General features: G+C 42.0%; 1 protein-coding gene across 1 annotated transcript in view; it reads left to right on the top strand.

Moving 5' to 3' along the window:
• The window catches only part of arap2 (ArfGAP with RhoGAP domain, ankyrin repeat and PH domain 2), a 154,561-nt gene that overhangs the window by 120,852 nt on the left and 12,311 nt on the right, over positions 1-21,398 (top strand). The window contains exons 19-27 of the mRNA XM_079579837.1: positions 812-975; positions 1,494-1,706; positions 2,432-2,537; positions 4,801-4,948; positions 10,947-11,024; positions 14,821-14,895; positions 16,417-16,534; positions 17,762-17,890; positions 18,714-18,847. Coding sequence (XP_079435963.1) covers positions 812-975; positions 1,494-1,706; positions 2,432-2,537; positions 4,801-4,948; positions 10,947-11,024; positions 14,821-14,895; positions 16,417-16,534; positions 17,762-17,890; positions 18,714-18,847 — 1,165 coding nt within the window. The remainder of the gene's footprint in view (positions 1-811; positions 976-1,493; positions 1,707-2,431; positions 2,538-4,800; positions 4,949-10,946; positions 11,025-14,820; positions 14,896-16,416; positions 16,535-17,761; positions 17,891-18,713; positions 18,848-21,398) is intronic.

Here is a 21,398-nt window from a genome sequence, read left to right as displayed (position 1 = left end):
AAAGCTAACTGTGGGCTAGCGCCACTTAAACAGTATTTACAGCCAAGTTTGAATGAAAGAAAGAATCTCCATTGTGCAATTGGATGTACAATATCCCTCTCTATCTTTGTTTTTTTCTGTCAGCGTAGTATTTACTCTCACAGGCAATTAATGAGTAAAAAACTGTAACATGCTATGACACCTACAGTGACGCTAATGGCCTCTAGGGGCATGAGTTACTTAGCACTGCTTTAAAATTGACAGGAATGTTCTTAAATCCAGTCATCCACAAATGGCAACTCAATTACATTTTAGTTCATACAAGATATTTCAGAAAGACTATGTAGAAATATAGAAAGCCTTTGTGGAGCTATTGGGCCCATGTAATACACTTCTGTATTACTCTCAGAATGACTAAACAAAATTTGCTTTTGAGCACATAGACATGAGCCGCTGCTGTTAACTGTGTCTCAGTCACATACTCTAAAGGTTGTACAGATGCTACAAACACTTAACACCCCTGCTGAAGTATTTGTGTTACCACATGGGTGCTTCAAGGAGGAGGCAGGACTTAGGTGGAATCACGCTGCTGTACTTAAGGGTTGCCAGGTCTCAGCAGCCTAACCCACCCAAAAATATAACCTATTTAACACGGGCAAAAAACGCAGACAGCCTTTTTCACCTGTAGCAAAGCTTAAAAAGCCGCCTGACCTGGCAACCCTGATGTAGTAGAGAGAGAGATAGGAAGTGTAATCTTTCCTTTCTCCAAAAATAACATGCTTTGTGATATGAAAAAAAGCACAAAATGATCATTTGTGCGTCTCTTTTACAGAACTGTCTACATCCACGGATACAACAGGATGGACTTTGCCCTGTGGCACTCTGCCATCATGCTCGCCGCGGGCACAGACGGCAGAGCGCTCTGCAACCAGCAGCTCACCAAGAACGGAGTCCCTATTATTGTGGATAGCTGCATTGCTTTTGTCACTCAGTACGGTGAGTCAAGTTACACCCCACGGAGCTAAATGACGCGGTTAATCCTTATTTACGTCTCGTCGATGGGCATCTGGACAGTGATTAACTTGTTACCCTCAAGCCTGGATAAATGTGCAGGATTTGGTTAGAAGGGGAATCTGGTTCATGCCAATACACAGCAGAACGTTTGACATGTGACTGCATAAAAAAAGGCATTTCTTTCCATAAAATCCTTTTCGACTGAGAGTCATTTCAGTATGAAAGTATAAAATGCCAGTGAAGGTTAATATACACAGCCCAGACATTTTATTCTCCCAGCAATTTAAATTCAAATAAGATTATGTAATGTAATTTAAATCCTTCCAGTAGCCACGAGCCTGGCCAGCGCTCCATTTATTTAGTCCTACAGTTCATCCGCTATTATCAGGATGAGTCATAGCATTTATAGACGCTGCGCGGAATGACTAGACACGCAGCAAAGAGAAAAGTTTCTCCAACTCGCTCACTTTGTGTCGACTTGTTTGTTTCTTCTGAGGCAGGCCTGTGTCAGGAGGGGGTCTACCAGAGGCCCGGCGACCCGGACCGAGTAGCCGCGCTGCTGGACGAGTTCACAAGGGACGCTCGCAACGTGAAGCTGAGGGAGAAGGAGCACATACTGGAAGATGTGACGGACACCCTCAAGAGCTTCTTATCCCAGGCCGAAGACGCGCTGCTGACCAAGGAGCTGTACCCCTACTGGGTCGCCGTGCTGGGTAGGGAGGGTGGCTTTAATTCTAATGCAGTGGGAGGAAAAAGTGAGTACACCGTTTGGAATTTCTGCCTGGACAACTTGCCAACATCAATGGTAAAATGTATTCAAAAGTTCATCAAGATATTTTGCTGAAAAACCTGCGACATTCGCAAAAGTGTGGAATAAGTAAGTGAACCCTTGTATTAAATTTTCTGCAAAAATAACTTCACCCAGACGTTTCTTGGAGTTGCAGATTAGACGTGCACAGAGGATAAATCTTGGACTGATTCCTCTTTACGAAACTGTTGCAGTTCAGCGAGATTCCTGGGTTCACTTACTTATTCCATGCTGTCCTGTCAATGTTTACATGTTATGCCCATTAAAAATATGATACATTGTTTGGGTGGTATTAGTTTAAGCAGACACTGTTTACTCATTCTTGTGATTTTAATAAAGATCAGACCACATTTTATGACCAATTTAGGCAGAAATGTAAGGTGTGCTAAATTTTTCCTCCCACTGTGTACATACAGTACAACGTTACCTATACAATCTACACTTTTTCTTGAATATGGCGCGAGTAGCACATTTTAGAATCTGTCAATTCCCTTATTGTTTAAACAAAGCATCTTAATAGTTGCAAAATCCGGCATCATCTGCGTTTTGATGTTCCAATTGTTTTGTGATGTCAAGTATTAGCTGTTGTTTTTGCTTCGATAGGAACTCTCTGTTGTGCGTGTTTTGCAGATGAGCCTAATGAAAAGCAAAGAGTAAAGAAGTACTCCACTTTCATCGAGAACCTGCCAAAAATAAACAGGTCAACCCTTGAAGCTCTACTCCAGCATCTGTACAGGTAAAGCCACGTTGCCACTAATATCCCAGAACCGTCTGCGAGGAGTGTTTAAAACGTACATTTAACGAGGCGCCAAGTCTTTCTTACGATGCAAAATATGTGGCTATGAAATATAAACGCTGTGAATGAAAAATCTCACAACAAACTAGGTATTCAAAACGGCATCCGAAAAAGTGATTCATGTTGGTAATTCACTTAATTGGATACATGTTTAATTTAGCAAGAAACAAACAATTATGATAGACAAACTATGGAATTATTGTTGTACTGCCAATTACGGCTACAATCGACTGAAGGAACTCCCGCAGATCGGTCCACACCAAACTCATCAAGACTGACCGTAATTACCGACACAATTTACTTGGCTCTCCCAGACAACAAGCCAAACGAAACATGCGAAACACGCGCGGTACGTGGTCTGGCTGTGTTTAAAAGCGTTGCATGAATGAAGATCTCCTCTGTTTTTCCTGTTGCGTCCCACTTAGCTCCACGCTGCTTCACAGATGTAGCAGGTACGGAGGCTGCGAGGTCCTGGGGCCGGAGCTGCCACAGGGACACTATCTGTCACCTGCTGATTAGCCTCGCGCCCCCTCTGCTCGACTAATGACCGGTCTGCTGTTGTCTCTGTAATTACTCTCCAACCAGCCCGACTCGAGTACAAATCATCTAGAGCTTGAGAATCTTCAGTCTCCTAAATATATAAGACATTATGACAACTGACGTCAAAGATTTTATTCTTTTTAATATTGTTCTCAGCCTTTTCTTCACCTATTATCCTTTTTACAGGTATTTGGTCACTTTGTTGGTTAGAAAATGCAATGTTGATCTGAAAACAAGATATTCTGTAGTTTCACTTCCTGGTTCCCTTGCGTGTGGATGTAGTAAAGCTATAGCAAGTGTACTAGAGGTCAACCGATATTGTTTTTTCTAATATATCTGTTCTATAATAAGATAAGATAAGATGGTACTTTATTGATCTCACAGATGGAGAAATTGCATTCGATGAGAGAGCATCCGGCAGCAGCACCCATTCAGTGCGCACCACTCTTTTTTTTTTTTCTTTGGTGAAAGATTGTTCTGTCGCAGCCGCCAATAATATAAAATACATCTGTTCTGATATATTATATACAGCTTCTTGGTCTAAAAGATAAATACTTGGCCACTCCAGCAGTGGCTGATTTTATTTTATTGCTTTAGGTGATTTAATCATAGTTTCTGTCCCAGCTTGTATTAGTTGCCGTTAGCATTAGCATGCTGTTGCTAGCTGTGGCATTTCATGTGGCGATCAAAATTACACTTGCGGAAGTTAAAACTAACTCAGCGATTGAATTTCCCAGGTTCTGTGCAGCATGTTGTCCATATTGACAGAGGTTTAGTGAAACTTATTTTAACAATTATGTGTCCCCCTGTTCGTTTTAAAGCCCTGACTCGCTCTTTCCAATGCAAAAAAACAGGAAATCTCTATGACTTTCGGTCCTGGAGATATTGGCTTTTTCCATCATTACATCGGCTGATGTATTGGTCGACCTCTAGTTTTTACTTTGATGGCCTCAATGAGAATCACACAATGCAAATAGTGCCGAAAACAAAGAAAAGGCGACACACAAAAAGCGTTTCCAAACTCTTGACCCGTCCATTTGTTTGTACATATTAATTAGCCATGTGCTCCGGGTGAGTCAGGTGGGAAAAGCATTTCCTGGACCTAGAAGGACCTCAGGAGGAGCTTTTTGAAACCTGCCACCGCCCTGCCAAGAATAGCCACTGGAGAAAATTGAAAGATTACTCAAATATTTGAATCACTCGCTAGTGATTGAAAACACAGCTCCAGGTGTGTTTTTGATGAGAGAACAACATTCTAACATGGTAAAAAAGCTCTAAAGCCCCCCCATTAACAACAAGGATTGTTTTTAACAAGCCGGGCTCTGCTGTCTTTGGAACAGTCATACATGTCAAGTTGACTCTAAAGTTTCCTTCCAGACTGTCATTACTTTGCTTTGGGAAGTTGAAGTTATCTGTAAACATATTTCAAAACACAAAATCTCCAAGTCATTAAGTCTTCTAAAGTATTATGCTGCTGTGGAAGGAAACACATTTAATTGGGCCTTTCCTGCGTGATTTGGGCGGCAATGAAAAATTTAGTATAATGTTTGTCGGCGTGAACATGGCGTGGGTGTAACAAATAAATATCTTTATTGGAAACTGCAACAAATGAGAGTGTATAAATCATAAACTGGATTTTTCTTTTTTTCTTTTTTTGCGTCAGGATCCACCAGTGTTCCCACCTGAACCAGATGCCCAGTAAGAAACTGTCCACGGTCTTCTCCTCCTGCCTGTTCCAGACACGTGGACAAACCTCAGAGGAAGTGCGGGTGGTCCAAGATCTCATCAACAACTACATAGCTCTGTTTGGTGTGAGTATACTGTATCTGATGGGAGTTTGCCTTGAGGTCAAAAGGTCGCGGGCAAGCGGAGGAGCAGTATAGAGCAGTATAGTTTCAAAGAACATTAACATTACCTTTGCTGTACAGTTAATTGTATGATGTTAAAACAAGGGGCTTAAGGCGAGACACTGCAGGTGAATAAGGGGAAATGATGAGATAAATAAATTTGAACTTTTGCTGAATATAAATTGCTGATATATGTGAAAAAGACTAAATTGCCTACATTTTAGCAATAAAATCTAAATGATGCATAGAACCAGGTATGAATTTATGTTAGTTATGTTTGTTAGTTGCAAAGACTTTTATTAAGAGAATTTTGGATATATAAGTGAAAAAAACTGCAAGATGAAAAGTTTATTTTGTTTTTTGGGGTTCTAAGCTCAATAAATGTGAGTGGAGTGAAAACCTTATTTTGAAAAAAAGTTTTGTGACATCCGTGCATGCATATTTCTCCCGTTTTAGCCGCAACTGTCTCCCAGAAAGGGAAATGACCATATTTGGATTACAGCGTTATCTTGGTCGCATTTCACACTAGTACACGTGGATACAAAATATGTACATTTTTGTGAATAAATACAGGTGGGAAAATGGCCGCTGTGGCGCAGTCTTGTACTTACTTGGATATCTCAGGCTCTCTAGTGCAGGGATTACCAAACTTTCAGGCCGTGATCCCCAAAATCAACAACTCGGGACCCCTTTCTGTAAAATGTAATTAGCATTTATAATAATTTAAAGTGTGGTTTAATGAAGCTTAGGCGCACATTCAACCTGGAAGACTAATTTCAGCATAACCTTCCTCCAGCTACTGATCACACCTCCACCTCAGCCTATCAGCTCAGAGCCACATCTTTGTTGCAGCCAATCATTGCCTGCGGTTCTGTGTTAAAGCCATATCATACCGCACCAACTTTATTTATAAAGCACTTTAAAAACTTTACAGTTTGGCCAAAGCTGTAAAGCTTCAGCGTTCATGTCTCGTCAGCCTCCCAGTTGTGCTGCGACCCCTTTACCACCTCTGCTGTCCATGGCTTCACCCTGCTACATCCTTCACCGGTCTCCCATTGTCCCAGTGTCCAGGCTCTGGGAGAAGACATCCCTAACTCTAACCTACCCATCCAACTATAGTCTGAATACCGATGTCTACACTTTGGACACTGTTTTATGCTATTTGGCTTAAAGGGACTATAAGGAGTTTAAAAATGTTAAAATTAAGTATTTTCCTCCCCCTATATGTTCCAGCCATGTCCTAATGTGTAGAATGAGCTCAGACCTGTTCCCCACAACTGCCTCTAAAATCCTGTACGGTCACTCAAAAAGGTGTCACTTCGGCCCGAATTGCCGTCATGCACGAGCTTAATATAGAAGCTGCAGTTACACATATGGCCTGAGGTGGCAGTAGTGAGTATAAAATGGCGAACTTGCTTCCAGCCCCTTTAATTTAACTTTAAAATGTAAAATTTATAAATGCTATTTTCAATCAAATATGCATCTCTGCCTGCCTTGTCTCACCTTAAAAGCAAACATGTCAAGAGGCCATCCAATCACGGCGTGTCATTTTGAGTATGTTTTTTAAACTCAATCAAATAAGAGGAAAGATGCTGTGTTTTTCATAAATGGAGCCCGTAAACGTTTCTTTACGTAAACACGGTGGCTGTAAGTAGGCCAGAGTGTGGAGAGTTTTCAAAGCCGAAATACCTGTCGCAAAACCAGCTCTGTGGCAATGCTGCTGTCACTATTAGTTATTCCGTTCTTCAGCTGATAAAATAAATAGTTTAATATCAAAGAGTGTGCCAACTGTACCCGACTCACTCCGTTGGCCCACATCTCCAGAAAGAAAAAAAAACAAAAAAAAAACAAAAAACAGGTCACCTAGAAGAGAAAATAAGAAGGCAATGTTAAAGGGAAACCAGGGCAGGCTCGTAACTGTGCGCTAAATCTGCAGAGCTACTTTTGACAGCAGAAAAAAGATCCGCCTTCACCAATTATTAATAAGGTCGCTGTCAAGTTTGGCGCGAGTTAAGTCACTTTGAATCAGAGAATTTATCCTTCTTGAAATTCCAGCTATTGATTGCGAATGCACTACGCTGACACCTGTACAGGCAAAATGCAAAAACTGTCCTTGAAGTCATTGTACTCGTTCTCACACCAGGTTTTAAGATGAAATTTGATGAATGTTAACCCCTTAACCACCACCTTCACTGTACACATTTTCTCCAGTTTTGCCCTGATCTAAAAGCTTCTTGACTGGAGAGCTCACAGCCTATAGCCAGTGTCACGACTCATTCGAAATGCGTATTCACAAAAAATTCACAATGAAGAAGAAAAAAATCGAGGCGTAACTGCACCATTAACAAGCTTCTCCTTACCGTTTTTTTCTTTATCTTCAGTGGTACAGGATTAGCAGATACTGGTACACAAGTCGAGAGCGCCCTCTAGCGGCTGTCACTGAAATTATATATTTTGATATATAAGTCGCACCTGAGTATAAGTCGCATCAGCCAAAAAATGCACAATGAAGAAGAAAAAAATGGTGGCGTAGCTGCACCATTGACAAGCCTCTCCCGGCATCACAAACTCATTCCTCTAGCGGTGGACAACTAGCTTTTAGCCCGTGATTAGCATTTTTTGTTTGCATTGCAGTGAGAGTAACCTCCGCTTTTCGCCAGTCCCTCATAAGTTTCTCGTTCACTCCAAATTTTCTTTCTGCTGCCCGATTACTGTTTTTTCTTTATCTTCAGTGGTACAGGAGTTGCAGATACTGGTACAGAAGTCGAGAGCGCCCTCTAACGACTGCCAGTGAAATTAGATATTTTAATATATATAGTATATATGAGTATAAGTCGCACCCTCAGCCAAACTATATAAAAAAGTGCGACTTATAGTCCGGAAAGAATTGTCGTGTTGTATTGTTTTGTGGGGTTAAGGGGTTAAAGGCTGTGAAACAAGCCATAAGCATTAAGGCTATACACAAGCATAAGCGTGTATATTTTCCATACTTCTTGAAAGTGCGAGCGCCATGTAGGACCGGAGAGTGAAAGAGTCGCTGCCAACACTTGTACAGCATGGTGTCGGTGTGCGCTCCGGTCGGGGGGGGGGGTGTGTGATGTGTGGGATCAATGCGTGCTTGTGGAGAACGGCTCGGCTTACGGGCGACTGGCTAATTCCCCGCAGAGAGCTGAGATCCCTCTTGTTCTGACGTTACAGGAGGGGCATTCACTCCCAAAATCGCTTTCGGGACGCCACTGTTCGCATGACAAATGGCCATTAAGCTCAACCAATCACCAGCCCAATAGCGCCGTATGCACGCGCCGTGACATCAAATGAGAGACGTTTCTCTAATTAAAGCTCCGAGTGTGCGCTGGGTGTTGTCAGCGGACTATTATCAGGACTAAACACTCACGCAGTTTCCCCCCTTCTTCAATCTTCTTTCCACAACTTCTACAAAGGGAAGTAGTCTCGCTAAATGATAATGATGTTAAGAAAGTTTGAAAATAACGGTCTTTTCTGGCAATAATGGCTGTTAAGTTTTTTCGACAGCAATTTACTGTACTTTGCCGAAGTTTTTTGCGAGATGTGAGGAATGCTCAACTAAGGCGGCTTTTGTAGAGTCAATCATTTTTATTTTTCCTCAGAGGGATATTGAGGCCTTTCTCTCACATACTCTGTACCGTAGGCTCGGGTTGCAGGGCCGAGTCTTACTACGGTGGTCATGCATTACTTTCATGTGGACAGGACCTTAATGACTCCATTTTATAAATCTCGTGTTGAGTCAGTGTTAACCTTTTCCCCCGATGTGCCGCTATGGAAATCTCAGCACTAAAGTGAAAAGTCACTTGGCAGAATCACGGATTTGAGCGCTAAGATTTTGGGAGCCCGCTGTCCCCGTTTGACCTTTTTTTTTCTCTCCCAGACGGGTGAGGAGGCAGACTCTGAGCATCCTGTTCAGTGAGGCTCACCCTCTTCATGATGAATTCTGTTTCTTGCCCTCTGGCTCAGGTTTCCCACGGTGAGGAGCAATCAATATAAACACTCCTGCATACCTGCTGCCATCTCCATTTCAAACGCGGATCCACTGTACTTGGGGTTATTATCACGCGTCATTAATGTGATGTGTGACCTGAACGAGTGCTTCGATGCGAGTGAGGAGGGCTGTAGATTACTTCCAAATCTAGTACAAAGACCTAAAAGAAACAAATTTGATGATGTTAAATACAGATGGCATCTCTGGAAACAAATGGTCACATTTGAAGCTGCCAGAAGGAGAAAAACAAAGAGGGAAAATAACTACTCTGTCGCTTATTACTCCTCTGCAATCTAAAAGCTTTTCGACTGGAGCTTACATTCTATAGACCAGATTAGCCTCACTTGAAATCTAAAACCTACAGATCTGATCACAGATTTTTCCTTGCCTTGTCATCACTTTTTTGTCGTATTTTTTTTGTGTGGCTCTTTTGATGCTATTTTTGCTGAGTTTTCTCCTCATTTACATCTGGATAAGGTGGGGGGTTAAGAGGTTAACAAGCGCTGAATTATGAATGTATCGAATAAATATACAGAGAAATGGAGAGGAACAAAGTAATCCAACATGAATACATGCTACAATACTAACCATAATGTTACCGTTAGCTATGCGTGCAAGTTTTTCAATTCTACTGAACAATCTGCTTCACTTGCCAAAACATTTACCAGTAGGTATACCCAATTTTAGACTCGGCTGTGTTTGTGTGTGCTAAACATGCTCATGGACATAAAACGTCTAAAAAAAGTAATTCCTTTAAAGGTCCTATATCATGCAAAATCGACTTTGACATGGCTTTTAGCCATGTTGTAATGCTATTTCCTTATCAAAAACACCCCCAGAGAGATGTCATGTTTGCGCTGAAGACTGTGAAGAAGGAGCTCTTTCTAACCTACTCTGGACGCCTGTTCTTTTTTCTTACCTAACGATAATGTCACAGAGAAAAGTGCGTTTGGCTACGAGGACAGGACTTTATTCAACCTTCCTTAAGAAGAGGCCACTCGCCAGAAGGAATTTCTTTCTGGGATTTGGCGACTATCAGCCAAAATAGTGTTTTTCTGTGACTGTCTCTTGATGGATGTTTGGTGAACCTTTGCAAGAATAAGAGTGGACTAACTTTTATAACCAACGTGAGTCCCATAGCGTAAACACCCGATAGAGTTAACGTGTGTGTTAGCCATTTATGAAGCTGTGCAGCAGATGTCAACTCCGTATATCTAATAAATACTTATATTTCTCACAAAAATGAGTACTCCATAGTGGTAGAGGTACAATATATCACATAAATGCCTATACTTAGGGGATGGCTAAAATAGCATGATACAGATCCTTTAGCAAGTTTCCTTCCCCTTGGCTAGGCCACGATGCCTGGTATTAAAATAATACCTTTCAAAATAAATGTTAAATAAAATCTGCACATGTTTAACCTGATTCTTTGTCCTCAAAGGCCAGCCTTTTTACATTTATGATGGTCACCAACTAATAATTCTTAGCTGCCCTGTCACAGCCAGATCTGTGCATTGACCTGAACCGCGCAAATCTAATTTTGTTATTTTTTTACTCTTGGTCGAAATGTTTTAATGCATTCTTCATCGCTTGTAGCCCTAATTTGATATCCATTTAAGGTTGATCAAGTTACACATTACACAAAGTTTACTCTTACAGCGAAGCACCTGCTGTAACCACTGTTCGAGTAGGCAGATAATTAACTTTGAGAAAAACCAGATTGATCACAAGTTAGATGGAGCTTATGTATATGCTGCCGTTGTATGAGCGTGAGGACTTAGAAGAGGCCGAGTTTTGGTCCATACATTTTACATTTGCATTTGCTGCTCTCAAAAACTTGCACAATGCCGTTGCTTCACAAAGACAACGGCAGATCCGAGCGCTCTGCCCAAGTCCTTTTCAGTTTGCATTTTGTGAGTCCGACCTGCGTGTGCTCTCCCACAGGTCAACTCGGAGCAGGTGCAACAGATGGAGAGAGAGAACAGCTTCATCACGCGGTGGAACGACAAGAAGGACGCCACGGTAAGTCGGGCGGCCCCGGGCCTTAATGGAAATCTCGGGCCGGTGTTGTGTTTGCCTGTGTGTGAGCGTATTGATTTAGCCGCGTGTGTCATAGGCTCTCAAATCAGGAATTCATTTGCGGGAGGTTCTTGTGTTTCGGCCGGAGAAGGCAACCCGGAGGATGGGGGTACAGCAGCAGGCGAGGCAAAAAAAAAAAAAAAAAAAAAAGCGCCGCTGTTCCTGTTAACCTTTACCGCTCGTACTTTATGCCTGGATGCTTCAGCGCAGAAAAACATTTTAGTCTCGATAAGTAGGGGAGGAGGGGGGAAAAAAAAAAAAAAAGGAAAAGCTAAATAGCGAGCTGCAGCAATGGTTGTCCGAATCAAAAATAAGTTGTTTTGGTCAATTCGCTCCCACTCGCTCTCCCCCTTTCTTCGTAGCTCGTCCATAGCCTTTCACGACGTGTCCGCCGCTGAGGGGGCGCGGGGGTTACTCAGTGGAAAGCAGGCACTATTATGAAGCTGTTGGAGGTGAAAATTGGGACAACATTTCAGTTATGGACTCGAATCGACCGGGGGTTTAACCTGCAGAAGTGAGAGGATGGAAGTCTGGCTCTGCTGCGGCGAATCTTTGAGGCTGGGTTACAGACGGACGCTTTGTCCAGACCACAGGACATTCAGGACATTTAATACGTGTTTTTTCTTTCTCTCTGATAAGCGTTGATTAAAAAGCAACTTACTCGTTTCATTGATGATTTGAAGATATTGTTCTTGTCACATACAGTGGGAGGAAGAAGTGAGTGAACCCTTTGGAATTTCTCACATTTCCACCTAAATTGGTCATAAAATGTGGTCTGATCTTTATTAAAATCTCAAGAATGAGTAAACAGTGTCTGCTTAAACTAATACCACCCAAACAATTACATGTTATCATATTTTTATTGGCCATAACATGTAAATATTCACAGGACAGCGAGGAATAAGTGAGTACACCCTGATATTTAATAGCTTTGGCAGCAATAACTTCAACCAGACGTTTCTTGCAGTTGCAGATTAGACGATCAGGATGAACCTTGAGCCATTCCTCTTTACAAAACAGTCCAGTGATGATCCTGATATGTCTGGTGCAAATAGATTTCTTGAGGTCATGCCACACTCAGGTCTAGGACTTTGACTGGGCCATTCCAGAAGGCATATTTTGCCCTTGCATACTCAGCAGCGTCCCTGTCCAACGTCTTCTTTTTGGAAGCTGTCCTTCCTTTCTGTAGTTTATTTTCGTGTCGTTCACACTCTGCGGCGTCTGAAACAAATTAAGCTAATGCTAACTAGCACAGAAGCACATGCTGTACCCATTAAAACTGCATTTCTTGTGGAACAGAGCCATACTTGGATTTACACATTAACAGTTGTTAACAGGAATGACGTGACATGATTGCCCTCCCCCTCCGAATGTCCCCAAACAGTTCAGTGTAAAATTTAGAAGAGAGAGAGGGAGTCTTTTGCTGCGTCCGAAACGAGCAGATTGGTAAGAGCTCTTACGCCAAACCGGATGTGCGTCAGCGTCCGCCATGGCAAGTTGCTTCCGAATTGGTAAGTCAGTTAGGAAGTAGTTAGGAAAAGGAGCCTTGATGCTAACTATCATGGCCACTTTAGCATAGGGACCTCTGTTGCTAACTAACTGGTGATTAGGAGCTATGTGCCATCCCATAAGCCACAGCGCCAAACCCCCCACCCCCCTCGCCCCCACCCTGCGCAACCACTGTTGATTGAGAGGAGCACATTTAATAATAAAAATAATAATAATTAAAAATTAAGATTCTGCACAAGCCAAACTTTATAAAAGTGATAAATCCATGTTGTCGTCGCCACAGCTCAGTCACATGTCAGTGTTAAAGAGTAAACTCAGTAAACAGATTAAATGCTTTTGTTTTCATTTAGTAGTAACTTAAGCCACATAGATCATTTGCTACTGTAGCTTTATGAAACAGCTGTTGAAATAAAATAACACTAAAGGGAAATGTATGGATCATTTGGATTTATTTTTCTCCTTAAATGTCTTTGTTTGGACACTATGTTGTTGTTGGACACTGTACAGTAGGGGACGACATGCACTTTGGTTTGGCCTCACTCAACCAATAACTTTAAAGAAGAAGAAAAACAGCTGTTGGTGATGTCACTTCCCTTTCCCCTGTTTAAGGATGGACGGATTGTGCAAATGCTGCTGAAGCTCTAGTTCCCTAACTGCATAGAGGTCTAACAGTCGACCCCATGAAAGGTTAAGGAGTTAGTTGCTAGTGTTAGTGCTTAGAGGCTGTAATTTGATGGTTTCAGACGCAGCCAGTGATTGGTTTAGATGGTGGGAAAGTCTCTTCTGAATGCAACAACTTCTCAATTGTGATGTCATTGGACTGTACCATTAATATGTGGAGAGTTTTTGCAGTTCAGTAACAGGAATGATAAAAAGTTTGGGACACACATTTTTATTGGAAATGGTTCATAGAAATAAGTAAAAAAAAAAGAAGAAGTTAAATACTGAGATCTCTTTGTGGACAATGTTATTCAGTAATTCTTTATTAGTTCTTGCTACAATTTACACATAATATTATTTAATCTTGTTAAAGGAACTATACAGAGTATAGTCTAAGAGTCTGTAAATATATAAATATCACTTTAAGTGATATTTATGAGTTTTAACCGGAACAAGATCAATGTCAAAGCAGTGCAAGAATTTAGGAAACTGGAAAAAAAAGTACACAATACCAGTTTTGTTAATAAACGTATTTCTAAGGGTGAAATCATTACTTACTTACTATTAATTTACAAAAGACACTGGCAGATGTTTTGCAGAATAGCTGGCTTACACTATAGCTTATAATATATATCCCAACAGTGGCCATGCTAATTTTTACCCCACAGTAAATGACAGTTTTAATGGCCAGAATAGACATTTTTGGCCTCATGACCGAGCAATCATTCTGAACTATAGACCATTTCATCAACACTTTTTTTGGTCAAATGGTCTATTTGCACTCAGCTGTTTTACTCGCTGTCCGGCTTTGGCCCAAAGCTGTAACCCCATCTGTTCATTTTTAAAAAAAGGAGCAGAATACTAAATAGTCCCATGTCCTGCCAGTGGCTCCTATGTCTAGGCTTTGGAAGTCCGTAAATCCGTGATCGAATGAGGTACATGCCAATGTGGAGCCTCGCAAGCTAGAGGGTGGCACTTCAAAATCAATACTCGCTTTCACAGTCGGGGCAGGTGCCACGGGAGGATGACACTGTTGAAAATTAGAAGGGCTTCTCTCTTTGCACTCTCCGCAATATCTTTGTCTCTTGTCGCTCTCACGACGGGAGGGAAAAGTGTGTCCCTCTAATACAGCTTCTATTTAATATTCTACGCTCAAAGGAGTCAATAAAGAGGCAAATCGGGTCAAAGCTTTTTGGTGGAAACGACGAGTATTTACTTTTTTACGAGGATATGTGTGATTTGGCTAATGAAGCTTTTTCTCCTTGTACTTTTTTTTTTTTTAATGAAGTGGACAATTTTCTCATTGTTTGCTTCAGCACAGTTTGAAATTAACAAGTTAACACCCAGAGAGTGTAGCTACATTTCTTTCTTTTGTTCCTGAGCAGTGAGGCCTTAAGCACTTCACCTTTTCCCACAATTTCCTCACACCTTTTTTCTCTTTATTTAACACCACCAAGTCACGTGCCTCCATCTTGTTAACTCTGCACTAATAATTTCTAAAAAAAAAAACGAGTTTAATCTTATTTCTATTGTTTTTTTTTAGAATTCCTTTTTGATGTTGTATTCACAGTTTACTCCGGCGGGGGACTTGATCTTCGAGGTTTACGTGGAGAGGAAAGAGCCAGAGGCCTGCTGTTTAATCAAGGTGCGTGTGTGGCCCCTTTCTCCCCGAGGCCCGGGCCGAAATGAGAGCGAACGGTGTGCAGGTGCAGCCGGACAGAAGAGATGATGGTTCTGGGAGCGAAAAAAAGGTGCAGAGGTGGATAGAATAAGGGGGCCGAGGCATTGGCGCTTTAAAACCTGATGGGATTCCCAGCCAACGGAAGAAAATCAACACTGACCTCATCAAAAGAAATGTCCGGTTTAATTGTGTGAGTAATTGCGTTCCTCGTCGAGGTGGGCCCGCGCGCCGCCGGAGGGGGAGTCTTTTCACGGGAGGCGGGGTGAAAAGGGAAAAAGCGCACTGGCTGTTTAAAAGAATAATCAATGCTTAAAAGGCCCTGTACATGGCTTTTTCTGTTTACAAGCAAGGGAATTTGTGGTCCAAAGTGCCTAACTTTCCTCACTCATAACTATAATCCCAATTCCTCAATGGGATGAGTTTTTAACAGTGTTTGTGACTCACTTTTGGGTCCCGGCCCACTAGCTGACAACCACTGATGTAAACGACTAACCTTCCAGTGCACATTGTTTTGTCCACACGTCTGCTTTTACACTATGGTAAAGCAGAACTAAGTAACTTGTTTACCTTTTCGTAGTCCCTTTGTTAATGGGATGATTGGGGGGTCTTTTAGCTCCCCCTGGTGTCTCTGGCCCGAAAACCAACCTGATAGAATCCCGAAGAAGAAGCTAACTGGCTAACGGGAAAAGCTAACTGTGGGCTAGCGCCACTTTAACAGTATTTACAGCCAGGTTTGAGTGAAAAAAATGTATCTCCATTGTGTACAATATCCGTCTCTCCCTTTGTCTTTACTGTCAGCGTAGTATTTACTCTCACGGACATTTAATGAGTGAACAACTCAAACAACGCAACATGCTACGACACCTGCAGTGGCGCTTATGGCCTCTAGGGGCATGAGTTACTTAGTACTGTTTAAAAGATTAAAACAAATGTTAGTAGACCAGCAAACATCAGGTATAGGGAGCAGCTTAAAGTTCATATGACAGGTTTGAATGCTTTTGAATATATGACTTATTTAGGAGGATGACACCTGTTGTAAGTAATAATTATCATTTTATGTGAGTGAAGCAGTCATTTTAAAGAAGAAAAGTTGTTTTTAAGTTACTGACAGGAAGTGACAGAGATAGAGGTAGCGTTACCCATTGACATAACATGGTCGGCACGGCAACAAGTTAAAATGGTTTGCCTCTATCTCTGTCACTTTCTGTCAGCGTCCCATAAGGAAGGACTATAAACATCACAAAAACGGTCAAACTAAAGAAAGATGGGTAAAATGTTTAGCAAAATCTGAAATATAATAGTGTTAGCGATGTTTTCCCAAAAAATTGTGTCTCAAGTGTCATATGCACTTCAAGTAAAAGTACTGTAAGCTCTAGTTCAGCCCTGATTTGATCTTGACCGAAGCCTGAGTCGGGCTGGCGCTTGGTGTGAAAATGTTTGAGAACCACTGACTTAGACCTTTGATTTTGGCCGTCTGTGTTTCAGCTGTCTCCCAGTATGAGGGCTGCAGAGGTGGCAGAAACAGCCCTCAGTATGAAGGGCGTCGCTGTGGAGGCTCAGGACCTGTGGACCACATTTGAAGTCATCGAGAACGGAGAGCTAGGTTAGATTTCGCACATACTGAAATGGTGTTTTGTTTTCGTTTGGTGTATGTTTTTATCATTTTGTTTCTCCTCATTATATTCAGTCAGGAATTCTCCGTTGTGCACTGTAATGTAATGTCAGAACGCCATTTGATTGATGATATGCGTAATATAAAGGATAGGGGTCGTGGCTTCGTCTTTTCTGCTCTCTTGGAAGCTCCCACTTGATCTCCGCTGTGGACCATGTGATTAGATGCGGCCGGTCCCTCTTTAATAAACGGTGTGTGTGTGTGTGTGTGAACATGGAGGCACGCTGATAAATTAGCCCAACACTGTCGTTTTGATGATATGCACATGAATTAATCATCTTCACCATGATGTCATAAATTACCTTCATCTTCTTTGCATGATCAGCCCAGGGAGCTGCTCCACCTCGCCCTGAATGAATATGCAGTGATAGGACCTTGTGGCGCTCGGTGCTGTTTGATGCGGCTGTGGGAGGGGGGTGGGCGTTACAAACTTTAGCTTTGTGGCTACGTTTCTTAGCTGGCGGTCCCCGTGCACTTTTCATCAGTTCACTCAGAGTTTATACCCACTCTCATGTTTGTTTTTCCACCAAAAGTTACAGAGGACACAGCGTCCTCTTCTAAAAAAAAAAAAAAAAAAAAAAAAAATGAAGGTGTGTTGAATACTGAATCTATTTGCTGACGGTTCAGCAAATTTTCCATGGCAAGACAATATGTGCGGCGAAGAGTAAACAGTCGGGCTATTTTGAAGGTGGGACCGTGACAGGTTTGGCTTATAAAACTATAAAGAGGGAGGGAAAGAACGTTAATTAGCTATTTTGGAGGATGCCTTCAGATAAACACTGTTATCGAGGACAATGGGCAGAAACAGGAGCTAATATTTGTCGGGAAATGAGGAACTAATTCCACGGCCCGGGTCTGTGAGATTCTGAGGGAGATAAGCTCCACAGTCATGAATAAGTTATTCCGCTACCTCCCTCCACCTGAAACACTGAGGAGGCAACACACAGAGGTGCCGCTGCAGGAATTATCAACTTTTTAGGCTGTGAACAAATGCCTGGCTCGCCAATTAGGAAGTGATAATGGCTCAAATGTGTATAGTTGTAGAGTTGTAAGAGTATGTTCTAATTACATACTATTTATAATGTGTAGTACAATGATTTTGAAAAGGTGATAATTTACTTAAACTTAGATTTTTTTTTGTTGCTTTTTCTTCCTCAGAGCGCCCGCTGCACCACAGTGAGAAGGTTCTGGAGCAGGTTCTGGAGTGGAGCTCACTGGAGTGTCCCAGCTCGGCTTTCCTGGTCATCAAGAAGTTCTCTGCCAGCAAAAGAACCGCCGAGAGGAAAGGTTTGTTTCATTGTAAAGGCCTCATGATCTGGACAGCTTCGATTTAGATCAGGAGTGCCCAAAGTGGGGCCGCAGGCCAAATTTGGCCCAAATCTGGTTATTACTAACTCTCTCCCATTCATTCTCAATGGTATATATGGATGCAGTACACGTTTTGGCCACCAGCGTCAAATTTGGGGCGCTGTTTCACTCCTTTCAAATAGTTAAGGAAACACTTTTGTGGTGTTTTCCAACTTTTATTGCAAAGGTTGTTGACATCAACAAAGATTTATGTTAAAAATTGACTTTTAAAAGAATTGATGCTAAACTGACACTTTCAAAATGATCTAATGTGGCATTTTAATGAGTTAATAAATGAATGAGGTAAAGTCACTGTAGGTGCTGTAGATACTGGTGTTTTGCACTATATTGCTACAATTGTTGATTTTGTTCAATTAAAACTAGGCCTTCGTTAACATTTGTTTTAATGTAGCATGCATAGATAAGATAGAATCAAATGCTAGCTATTATTTTTTTAGTTATATGTGTTTCATGCTTGACATCGCCGTGTTTGGCCCACGATCCACAGGCATTTTTTTCATTTTGGCCCTCGGAGACGAAATGTTTGGGCACCCCTGATTTAGATGATCTCCAGGACATACAGGCCAATCTAACAGAATCAAGACAGTTTTTTCAATGATTTGGATGGCCCGATCTTTTTGCCTGGCCAGAAAAAAGACGCTGCCACATTTTGTTCGACCACGTTCATTCATTCGCTGCTCAAACTCTTTGATTCATGAAGGCGTTTGAGTCTCAATTGCATCATTTGCACTCCACGTTCCAGACCAGAAGATGCTCATCAGAGGCGACTACCTCAAGCTCAACGACGGCTCGTCCAAACTGCTGCCGGGCCATAAATTCCAGGACAAATACGTGGCCCTGCGCTCGGAGAAACTGCTGCTCTACAGAGATATCAAAGTAGGCACAGACACACACACAGGCATTTTCGTCTTAATCTGCCCCGCTTTATCCCCCCCTCCCCAAAAACAGAATATCGGAGAGGGACTGAACGGCACCTCAAGGGAACGCTAAAGGTTATAGAAACAAAAAAATATCACAGTAAACAAAGTTAAAAACCTGCTCTCCCCGGTGATGTGCCCGTATCTGCGATCCACATATCCGAATTAAGGGGTAAATAACACACAGCCTGACGGTGGAATTCCCAACGCAAGAGTGGAGTGTGTTCCAATCGGACCAGCAGGCTGTACACCCCGGAGAGCCTGGGTTCCTTAGAGAGTTTAACTTTGGAATAGCGAAAGTAACATAGTACTAGAGTCAAGGTGTGTTAAAAATAAGTATAGGTCATTGACAAATTGCTAACCAAGTCTGGAAAAGTTGGATAATACCAAAAAAGAACTACGTTACAGCGAACTCCGCCTGAACCGATTACATTTTCTCCAGTTTGGCTTTGCCCAAATCTGAACACACAACATAAAAGTGACCAAAACAACCTGAAAAGACTCACAGAGACAGAATGGCGGTATGAGTGTTTTATTAATGAACATGAATCATTATTGGGCTCAGACCCCGGTGGAAGATTGAATGAACGATATGAAATGCACAACATTGATGAATGATAGCTAGGATCTTTCCCAGACCCTGTTGGTGGTAGAAGAGGAGCCCTGGGTTGGCCAGTCAACGACGAGCAGAGTTGAAGAGAGGCCAGTCGGAGAAAGGGGTGGAGGAGGGTCGTAGCACAGCTGGGAGACAGCTGAGTGAGTGACCAGGGAGCTTAAGACACTGGCGAGACACTGCAGGTGAATAGGGAAAAAAAATAAATGTAGAGATATCAATTTGAAACTTTTGCTGAACATTACAGATATAAATGAGTCATTTTATGTTTTCACAAAAAAATAAGGCATTTTGAGCATTGCCAAAATTGCCTATATTTTGGGCAACGAAATCAAAATAATGAATTGAGCCAGATTACATGTTATGGTTTTATTTTATTGACATATTAGTAACTAAGATTTTTTCAGAGGGGATTTTGGATATTTTGTTTAGTTTTTCAATAAACTAATCATCAGTAAAAAAAAAATCTGTAAAAACTCAAATTTCGCCTGTTTTTTTGGTTTCAAAGCTGAATAAATCAGGCTAGGAATTAGATATTAAAAAATCCCTCTGAAAAAACCTTCAAAATATTGTTAGGTCTCAGACTGGAAAGTTTGGAGTCTGTGGGAGCTTCTATAAGGGCTCACCCACTGCCCGAGTGGGCCTTCTCTCATTCAGAGAAAACCAGCCCTGAAGTTTTGTAGCGAGTGCGCATGCGCGGCCTGTTCCTCCGCATTTCCGCACCAGCGTCTCGTAGGAGGAAAAATACCATATTTGGGTGAAGGCGTCATCACGGGGACCCTTCGCAGCACACGTGGATGTCAAATCTTGAAAGACGGCGTTTCTACGCGGCGCAGTAGCTACTTCCGGGTTGCCCGCGCCTCACAGACAAAACATCATAAAATAAACATCATGCGGGGTGAGTTTTGTCATTTTTATACTCTGACATGAAAACTAAGATGTAAAGGGAGGAAAATAGATCCACTTCGACCACTGCGTGAAAAATCAATACTTTCACCTGCCGTGTCTCGCCTTAAAAAGGGTGAGTTGCTGGAACGGGGAAGAGCAGCTGCGGTGATTGGCTGTCGTAAAGGTGCGGCTCGGGCAGGGTCTGTGATTGGATGATTGGAGAGTGATGAGGTGAATGAATGCAGCTGGTATGTCTTCCAGGTTGAATTTGCTTCAGAAGCTTCATGACAAAAAAGAGACGAAAACACGACAAAAACACCTAAAAAATGAGACAACTTGGCGACAACATGGCAAAATATATTTTAGATTTGGGTAAAGCCGAACTGGAGAAAATGCGCTCGGTTCAGGCGGGCAGTAAGAGGTTAAGAGATTAATGTTACTATTCCCCATACTATTTTTAATTGACTCTTACCATATAGATGGGGGGTGTCTTCCATAAAAGCGGCGTTGATACCTGGCTAATTATCAGCCCGGTACAAAGGAAGTGTTCTGAAATCCATTCGGTTTCGCCCGGACAATTACCACAGGAGAGCGTGTTGTCGGAGGATTCGGTCTGTACCACCGGGCTGTGATGTGTAGGTGTCACCACGGCGATGTAACTTTGATTTACGGGCCTTTGTTCTCTTTGACTTTGTTCTTTGCTGCTTGAAGGAACAGATTCGTGAATAATGACTCAAGTTAATTGTCATGTGGTGACGCCTGGATGTTGTGTTTGTGGTATTTGCATAAAATAAACCTTTTGTTTATTGGTTGACATTATGCTCTGATGTAGCGCACAGTGGAAAGTTTATTCGTAAGGTTTCGCAGATGAATTAAAGCATTGTATATTTTGAAACGCAGTTGTTCATTATAATTAAGACCCCCGTCACACTCACTCACTCACTATTTTGCCTGTTTATCCCATAATACACATAAACTTCACATGTTCAATTTTATATTCTAACTGAGG

Source organism: Gobius niger, assembly GCF_951799975.1.
Source record: "Gobius niger genome assembly, chromosome: 21".
In the NCBI taxonomy this organism is placed as follows: domain Eukaryota; kingdom Metazoa; phylum Chordata; class Actinopteri; order Gobiiformes; family Gobiidae; genus Gobius; species Gobius niger.
Note: the sequence above shows the minus strand (reverse complement) of the source record. Positions and strands in the feature narration are given on the sequence as shown.